The sequence below is a fragment of the Quercus suber genome, unplaced genomic scaffold, assembly GCF_002906115.3.
Source record: "Quercus suber isolate HL8 unplaced genomic scaffold, Cork oak 2.0 scaffold_80, whole genome shotgun sequence".
Classification (NCBI taxonomy): Eukaryota; Viridiplantae; Streptophyta; class Magnoliopsida; order Fagales; family Fagaceae; genus Quercus; species Quercus suber.
Genome location: NW_027069545.1, coordinates 171,822 through 181,863, shown reverse-complemented (window position 1 = coordinate 181,863; position 10,042 = coordinate 171,822). Strand labels below are relative to the sequence as shown.

The following is a 10,042-nucleotide window of genomic DNA, read 5'->3' as shown; positions in this document are numbered from 1 at the left end:
AATTGATTATTAACTAATACCTAAAGGGCACTTATTAACGTGACATAAATTTAAATATATTAATTAAAAATACTTGCCTAAATTAGCTACAAATCACTTAGGGTCAACGTGTAAGCATAGCAGTGAGAAAGAAAAGATATGGCTGTCCCTAATGGTCCGTTTGGATTGAGGAGAAATAAAAGAGAATAAAGTAGAGAAAATTTAACTCAAAATTATTATATTTTTAATCAATTCTACTACACTTTTCTCAATTTTTTCTCTTTTTCTCCTTCAGCCAAACAGGAGCTAAATAAAGATTTGTGGTTAGCGTTGGGGAATGAAATTAGTGAGTCTGAATTCTTTGGACTAAAGAAAAACAAATAAGATTTCACACTGTTTTGCACGCAAAAAAAGATTCCACACTTTCTCTCTCCTCAATAAATCAATGGTGCTGTTCAATGTGATGATTTGCAAGGCTGTCGGTTTATGAATGTCTCTTCTAATCATGTGTCATCTTTCTATCTCTCTATCTCTCTCTCTCTCTCACTCTCAGGTTGAAGCAACTCAAGCAACTACACAGGGCTTCGAAGTGAAATTCTTTCCATTTTTAGAATCATTTACAGGGCTAAGGTAAGCTAAATATTTTCAATCTTTAAAAAAATTATCTAATATCTTTCTCCTTCTTTTTTGTTTTTTTTTTTTTAGTTTTACAATTAATGTTGCATTATCTTTCTATATTTCTCACTTGAATGTTAAAATTCACTTCATTGTTGTTTGGACAAAAAAAAGAAAAAAAGAAAAAACTCACTTGACTGCTTTAAGTGACAAGGATTCAAATAAAGGTGCATATAAAGAAAGTTTCTCTCGAAACTAGTTTAGAGATAAATTTTTCAAAATTTTCATATATTTCATTTTTTGGTAATAATTTTAAAATTCTAACGGTTGAATTTTATATTCTTTATGTTCTTAACATGCAAATCAAATTTCGTTCAAATAGGATATTATTTACTATTTGATCAATAAACTTATTTTTTATACATAATTTTAGATCATAAAAATTTGAAATTTTAACATTTGTTTAATGAAATAGCAATTAATCTTTAATCTTCTTGAAATTTTACATGATGAATATAATAAGAACATGTAATCTAATGGTTAGATTTTTAAAATTCACACTTAATATAAAAATATATGAGAAGTTTGTAGAGTTTCTCTTTAAATTAGTTTGGAGAGAAACTTTGTTTCTAGCATAGAACCTAATAGTAATCTTGCTTGAGGGAGGATCTCTTTTTGTTGTTATGTGTGTACTGTAGTTTTATTTTGTTGGTTGTATTGAATTCTATTTTGTGGGTGAATGAAATTTGGACCCATGATTTGATTTGTCCAATCCGGTCCTCATTTACTATTTATTTAAAGAAGGAAATTTAAAATGCCTGCCAACAATTTTTTTTTTTTTTTTAGGAGCCTGCCGACGTTCTTTTAACATCTTGTCACAAAAAGTCTTGGAGCGCACTTAATTTGGATACATATTTTACCGCAACATATTTGAGTGTTAATTAGTGATTAGAGTATTTTAAGTGGTAGGTAATGTGAAGTAGTGTATAGCAAATTTTATTTTTTGATTTTTGAGAAACAATTAGTCTCAACGAGTGTACGTGAAACAATAATTTCCCTAGCTTATTATCTTGCTCTTGAGTTTGGATGATTTCATATTAAAACACTATACATAAACCAATAATCTGATTTTTTAGGTATAATTCGGATGAGGAAAATTAAAAGATATTAGTTATTTTCATAAAAAAATTTAAAACTGTAATAATCCACAAAAGGTAAATAAACAAATAAATAAATTTGGCCGATGCCAAAATGCTAAAGGTTTCAGCGAAGTTATCATCAATTTATTACCGTAATAGCTTGTATAATTGAAAATAGCACTGTTTGAAATATACCGGTTTAAGGTTTTGTTTGGAATGGCGGAAAAAATCAGTTTTTTTTTTTTTTTTTTACTACTCAGCTTACTTTTGTTATTATTCATAGGTCTCATTGTACTTTTTGGTTTTATTTATGGGTCTCATAGTACTATTTCAGTTAGTTTTTAATTTTATTTACAGTATTTTCAGCAAAATATTTTTAGTTTCAGCTAAATGAGATATTTCCAAACGGACACTAAATATCCAAACGCAAAATGATGAATTTCACTAGAGCATATTTTTAAAATATCATGTGTATAATGGGTTTAACCTTTAATAGGTTCGCTAAAAAAAAAAAAAGAGTAGACTTTTGCAGTGATTGGCTTGCTGCGTTTGTAAAAAACGCTTTATTAGATAGTGATACATTGTATTATAGTCAATAAAGATATTTAATTGTTTAGGATGGTGGGTGTAGGATTGTGAGTATGATTTCACTAAGTTTAATCTTCTTTGTTCTTTAATTTCTTTTATATTTTTGGTATCTTAATGTATCCCATTATTTTAAAAAATTGAATTTTGGCACCAAGATGTGCAGAAGAGAGATTGTAAGAAAATCTATTAATCATTTTATCCTCATTGGAGAGCTAATAGGAAGGTGTTGATACTGTGGAAATGGAGGAAGATATGAACCAAAAGCTTCTTAGAGAAGTTGATGCTGCAGGAGAAATCAGCGTTGTTGATCAAGTGCCACTCAAGGACAAGGTATGGAGCGAGATGAAGAAGATGTGGGTTGTAGCTGTTCCTGCTATATTCACCAGAGCCTCCACCTTTGGGATCAATGTCATCACTCAAGCCTTTGTTGGGCACATTGGGTCTACAGAATTAGCTGCCTACTCTTTCATTTATACCGTGTTTTTGTCATTTGCAATTGGTATCCTGGTACGTTTAGGCATTACTCTTTTCAGAAACTATGAACTAGCTTTAGCATATACCAAACTGGTATGAACACTATGCGTATTTTTAAAGTTTAGTCAAGTCAAAGGTAATAATATGTAACCGATCACGGCCCCAACCCAATGAATAATAACTAGGTGGTCTTTTAATTTTTAATTTTTAATTTTTAATTTTTTTTAGTAATGAATAAGTCAAAGGCCTTCTTATAGACTAGCACTCATCATCAAAGAATTTTTACACCAAATAAATTCAAAACTCAATAGCTCCACTGTTTGGAACAAAAATCCAGAAACCTTATTTGCATAAAATATTGAACAATAAAAAAAATAAAACTAAATACTAAGTCCAAATTATATATTGTGAAAGTTCATTTACACCTTGACTATAGGAATTGACACCACCATTATTGTGCAAAAATAAAAGTAGCGAAAAACCAATAGAACAACTTGTCTCAAAGTAAAAACTACTAGGGAGAAATGTTTTTAACAAGCAATTCACTATAGTAAAGAGAAGTTTAAGATCTAGTATAAAAACTTTGTTTTTAGACTCTATAATCCTAGTAGATGAACTTAAAATAGAAACCTCCTACTACTTCAAAACCTTTGAACTCTTCTATCATGTGAATGCTCCACAGATGATGCACCCATGATCATGATCTGAACCTCCGACCAACTACAAGAATTTCTTGAAAATTTGAATTGAAGTGAATGTGGTTTCAACACCAATCCAATACACTCAAGGTAACAAGGTGTTTGGACGGATTTTCCTCTCAAGATATTCAGTGGGAGAGGTTAGGAAAACTGAGGGAACTCTCAGATCTAGTCTCTCTATGCTTTATGGCTGTCTCCCTCAGCTCTAATTTAGGGTTACGAAACCACCTTTAATTATGTGTAGGGTTGGGATTTGAATGGCTACAAAAAGCCCATAAATAAGCCTAGATTGGTTCTTTCTACAACAGGTTTGTTCAAACAAAGGTTGAGTTAACTTCAAGCGAACTCCTCTGGAAGTCTTTTTGTAAAGTTCGATCAAGCAAAGGTCAGGCAAAGATTGGACAGAGGCCTCTGTTCCTCCGTTTCTTGACGTTGGCTTGATGGTTTCTTGAGCAAACCCTTAAGAATCAACAACCTCACTTTCAACTATATTATTCTTGAAAACCCAAATGACTTTAACGCAAAAGTCACAAATACATGAAAAATTGTTGCAATTGCAATAGATATTTTGGCACGAAATTAGCCAACAATAAATGACCTAATTAATATATTGAATTGAGTTGTGTTAGTTACGATTGAAGGTGAGTATATTGTCACAAAATATGCTAAAAAAGAGATGCTCTAGATCTCATAGATTCCCCAAGATTAGGGTTTAAAGCAAGACAAGTACATAGTTTAATATGAAAGTTAAGAGTGTATTAGATTTGGGCAATGCTATTAACATTCTTATACAAGCGAAGTTATGTGAGATATCATTGACTACGACTAGTTGTTGAAAAATAGTTGATGCTACCGTTTGAGATTCACACATACAAATAATAATATATACAATTAAAAAAAATAATAATCCTACTGTCATGTTGAATAAGGTTAATTATTCTAGAAGAAAATTTTGAACTTTATGTTGGGCAACCAGCGTAAATTATAACTAAAGAGTTTGATCATATATCAATCTCTCTTTTTCTCTCTAAATATGCGTAAGTGTGTGTTATTGTAATTTTTGTGCATTTTACCCCATTTATTACATGTCGCCATATCGGTTCCTTCTCATGATGATGGAGTACATGATACTCAAACCTCCTTGAAAGCAATTTTAGACTTGAAGCCAGTGCGAGCCTAGGAGTATATAGAGCCTCTTAAAAAGAGACAAAGGAGTCGCTACCTAGTTATAAGTCCAGGAACTAAAACATAACTCGACGAAGGGATCTACCTAATATACTAGGTCCAAAGTTAGGGTGCAAGATGAGAAGATGTTAGGCATTCCAAGCCTGCCTAACCATATGTAGCCTTCATATATCGTTACTTAATAGGATCGGGTGAGAGCTATCCAAAAAGCTCAAATGGATGTGCATTCATGTTTATAGCCTAAGGATTAGTTTACGAGTTATATGAATCAACCAAGAGAAAGTATAAAAAGCATGTTATCAAACAAGTGTGTGGGAAGACAAGCATATCATCATGGAATCACACTCAATCACACAACCTATAAACATGAAGAGCATTACACCATTAACATCCAAGTGTGTGTAAGTGGCTATCCAATCATGCATGTGCATGTGGATACCAACCAAGATTAGGGGCTTTATTACAAATGATTGATGGAGTTTTATGAAGAAGAAGCATTAATTGAAGTTGAGATTTCATTAGCTCTTAAGTGTCTTTCCTTAATTAGACTTAGATGATCTTGATGCATCGTTAGTAGTCTTGCAAGCTTTAGAGATTAGTTAGATTCAATTTATCAAGTTTGAATTAACTTGACTTTCATGTTATCATTTAAATTCAAATTAATTATCTTAATCATCTTTATTCTTTTAAGACAATCTCCCTTCTTTCTTCAATTACGTTTTGATTGAGTTATGGAAATGATTCGAAACCCAAATTAGCTTTTCAAGCCCAATTACCTTTTAAGTCTTGGAAGGATTTTATTTAGTGAAGATTTTCCATATATTTGAATAATTAATTGATTTCCAAAAGAGTTTGAATTTCAATTAACTATTGACTTGAATAAGATGAGTCCTTTGTGTTTTCTTTCTTCATCATTTTTGATTTGCTAGTACAATGATAGCCCATAAGAGGAGTTCTATTTTTGATGATTATAATCATTTTTTTAATTAAAAAAATAAAATTGATTATATGAAGTCATATTCAGTGGAAATTCATTTGGCAGAGTAGAACTTGTATTTTGAGATTTAAATCATGTTTTTGAATTTGGAGGTGCAGTTAGGCATGGCTACGGCATTGCAAACTCTCTGTGGGCAAGCATACGGTGCAAGAAAATACCACATGCTTGGTGTATATCTTCAAAGATCATGGATTGTAATGTTTTTGGCATCAATAATTCTTCTTCCTATATTTATCTTCGCAACCCAAATTCTAGAGGCTTTAGGCCAATGTTAACATATATAGTGTTGTGGGTTTTAGGCCCAGTTAGGTTACTTGTATAACACACATATTTACTTGTACTGCACACATATGCCTCCTATATAAAGGCATCTATGTACATTCTTTTATACATGAAATACAATACTACGATTCAGTATTTCTAACATGGTATCAGAGCCACTGCTCTAATCCTTTGGTGTGTCGCTTTTAAGCAGTCTTGTTTTCTTGGGTGTCATCTGCAGCCGTTGTTGTGAGCAGTACCACTGCCCCCACCGCGACTCCAGTACATCAAAGACCACTGCCTTGCCGCCACCATCGCTTCCGCCTCTCCGATCAGACCACAGATTGTACCATCGGAAAGAAATATCTCCGATCTACTTTTCTGTGAAATTTCATCGTCATCGGACCAGACACGCGCCCCCACGCGCCACTATAATTCTCGGCGTCCCTGCCACGCGCCGCCAAGATCCTTCACGCGCCCCCACGCGCCTCCACGCGCTTCCACGCGCCGGCCACTCTCCCCCACGCGCCTGGACGCGCCGGACACACGCTCCACGGTCTGCTGACGTCATCATATTGCCACGTCAGCCCTAGTGACGTCATCAGTGCTTACGTCAGCACACGTCAGCTTGCTTACGTCATCGTTCCAGACCGTTGACCGCGTTGACTTTGACAGTTGACTTTACCGTTGACTTTGACCGTTGACTTTTTGCCAGAGTTGACTTTTGCAGTTCAGGTGCTTCTTACCCAGTTTTTTTTGCGTAGATTTCATTTTTGCATATTTTGCTTCTAAATGAAGAATAAGGACAAGTTTGCTTCCTGTTGCAACAATCGTCGCCGACAATCCAACAAACGGTTTTGCAATTTTTGCAAACATTTTGGCCATAATATTGAGACTTGCTATCAGCGCAACAAATCAGCTGTTTCTACTTCTATTGCTACAGTTGCTAACACTGAGAGTGTCCAACCCATGGCTCCTGTCTCTGCACAGTCTCAGTCTTTTGGATCCACTTTCTCCATTTCCAAAGATGACCTTGTAAATATCATCGCTAATGTCATTCGTATGATTGGTAATGCATCTTATTCCTCTTCTCTCTCAGCTTTATCTGGTATGTCTCCTACCTCTTGGCTTATGGATTCTGCTTATTGCAATCACATGACACCTCACTCATCCTTATTTTCTGACCTTAAACCTGCACCACACCCTCTTAATATTCGTACAGCAAATGGTTCCACAATGTCTGATCATAATATAGGTTCAGTTTCAACCTCCAACCTCTCGGTTCCTGGAGTCTTTAATGTTCCTGACCTTTCTTATAATTTATTTTCTGTGGGACAATTAGCTGAGTTGGGTTATCGCATTACCTTTGATTATTCTGGATGCATTGTGCAGGATCCTAGGACGGGACAGGAGCTTGGGACCGGTCCCAGAGTTGGGCGGATGTTTCCCGTGGACAACCTTCGTCTTCCACTTGTCGCTCCTGTTTCTATTGCTGCAGCTGCTGCAGTTTCTTCCACTCCTTCCCTTGCACTTTGGCATGCTCTTTTTTTTTTTTTTTTTTTTTTTACTATTTATGAGTTTTATTATACTTTTTAATACTATTCACGAGTCTCATTGTACTATTTAGCTACCTTTTATTTATTTATTCTTTTTTTACACTTTTAGCAAAAAGTTTTTAGTTTCAGCTAAATAAGCTTTCAATTTCATATTTTATTTTATTTTTTAGAAAGTTTTAACCTATAACGTCCGCTTCAGATGATAGCTCTTTATTATCTAAACTTCAATTTCATATTTTATTTTTTTGAACTTTAAAACTTAGTAGTCTTTCCAAAACTGTGGTAACAATCTCTTAATAAACTTATGAAATTTAGGACTTTTTCACACATAAGGGGAGTGTGTGTATATATATATATATATGGATTAGGCTTACTTTTAATACTTTTTTTAATTGGAGGTTTTCTTTTGTTTTAAATACACAATAATAAATGGTAATAAATTTTAATTTCTACATTTTATTTAATTAGTGGGTGATGTGACAGTTTCTTATTAAAATAAAAGAGATTCTAATTAAAAAAATATTGGAAGTAAGTCAAACCCTATGTGTAGAACTATTTAGTAAATAAATGTATTTATCATGACAGTGTGGAGGTTTGGTACAACGCAGTTTTGCTTCTTATAGCAGGATACCTGAAAAATGCCGAGGTCTCCATCGATGCTTTAAGCATTTGGTATTTCTCATACAGCCTCTCCTCTCCTCCATTTATTTATTTAAAAAGTTTTTAACCGCTTTGTGTTCTTTATTGTTGTTATTATTATTATTGTATTTAATTTTTTTTATGTTTCCCAACTCTTTTTTCTCCATATTCCTTCGGTAAAAACATCATTTATGTTTCTATATTTTGACCATATTTTTAATTTGGCCCTCAAGTTTTCTTAGCTTTCATTTTGGTACTTATATTTTTAAACATGTTGTCATTTTGGTCTTTGACATTATCTCACTTAAAAAAAATGTTAATTTTAAATTTGTAATGTAGTCATTAACCAAGTAGACATTTTCTACAAGTGAGATGACGATATAGACCAAAATTACATGTTAAAAGTAATAAAACTAAAATAAAAGTTGTTAAAACTTGAGGACCAAATTAAAAAAGAAAAAAAAGAAAAGAAAAAAAAAAAGGACCAAAATATAGGAATCAAATAAGTGTTTTTGCCTATTCTTTTTTGTCTAAATTATCCGTTTGCCTCTGTTAATTTTGCTTCATGCCTACCCGTAGCTAATTCAAGTACATGATTCTGTACAGCCTTAGCATCAATGGGTGGGAAATTATGATAGCTCTTAGATTCATGTCTGCAGCAAGGTATTGTCATCATTCTCATGACCTCTGCGAAGACCATCATCATCATCATCGTTGTCGTCTATTAAATATTTTCTTTTTGAGTGGAAAGTGGGGTTAGGATGTTCATTCACTATCATGTTTGAACTAAATAAACATCGTTTTAAAAGATTTTAAGTATTGAAATATGAGTGATAATAGAAATACTACAAAGTTTACCGTGTAAATCTTTGCCACCGGTCATTAATTAAAAGTAAAAAAATTCCTGCATTCAGATATCATGTTGCTAAAACATACTAATCACATTTATTTGCATATTAGTGGCATCGATCACAGAAAATATAATTATGATGTTAATTTATAATGTTTGTTAGGCTTACTTCCGGTACTTTTTTAATTGGAGATTTTTTTTTTTTAAATACATAATAATAAGTGGTAGTAAATTTTAATCTCTACATTTTATTTAACTAGTGGGTGATGTGGAAATTTCCTATTAAAACAAAAATAAAAAGAGATTCCAATTGAAAAAGTATTAGAAGTAAATCAACCCTATGTGTAGAACTATTTGGTAAATAAATGTATTTATCATGACAGTGTGGAGGTTTGGTACAACGCAGTTTTGCTTCTTATAGCAGGATACCTGAAAAATGCCGAGGTCTCAATTGATGCTTTAAGTATATGGTATTTCTCATACAGCCTCTCCTCTCAAACTTTTTAATTTAAAAAGTTTAACCGCTTTGTCTTCTTTATTGTTGTTGTTATTATTATTGTATTTAATTTTTTTATGTTTCCTAACTCTTTTTTCTCCATATTCCTTCAGTAAAAACATCATTTATGTTACTATATTTTGACCATAATTTTAATTTGGTCCTCAAGTTTTCTTAGCTTTCATTTTGGTACTTATATTTTTAAACATGCTGTCCTTTTGGTCTTTGACATTACCTCACTTGAAGAAATGTTACTTTTAAATTTGTAGTGTAGTCCATTAACCAGGTAGACATTTTCTATAAGTAAGACGACAATATAGACCAAAATTACATGTTTAAAAGTAATAAAACCAAAATACAAGCTGTTAAAACTTGAGGACCAAATAAATAAATAAAAAAGAAAAAAAAAGAAAGACAAAATATAGGAATCAAATAAGTGTTTTGCCTATTCTTTTTTGTCTAAATTATCCGTTTGCCTCTGTTAATTTTGTTTCATGTCTACCCGTAGCTAATTCAATTACATGATTCTGTAAAGCCTTAGCATCAATGGGTGGGAAATGATGAT

The 10,042-nt window shown here is 32.7% G+C and overlaps 1 protein-coding gene across 1 annotated transcript; it reads left to right on the top strand.

The window, feature by feature from the left end:
• Positions 1-327: 327 nt before the first annotated feature.
• On the top strand, positions 328-6,084 carry LOC112016046 (protein DETOXIFICATION 20). The gene is made up of 3 exons (XM_065773771.1): positions 328-609; positions 2,541-2,828; positions 5,774-6,084. Exons 2-3 carry the CDS (start codon positions 2,562-2,564, stop codon positions 5,948-5,950), a joined length of 444 nt encoding a protein of 147 aa, XP_065629843.1. The 5' UTR covers positions 328-609; positions 2,541-2,561; the 3' UTR covers positions 5,951-6,084.
• The last annotated feature ends 3,958 nt before the right edge of the window (positions 6,085-10,042 follow it).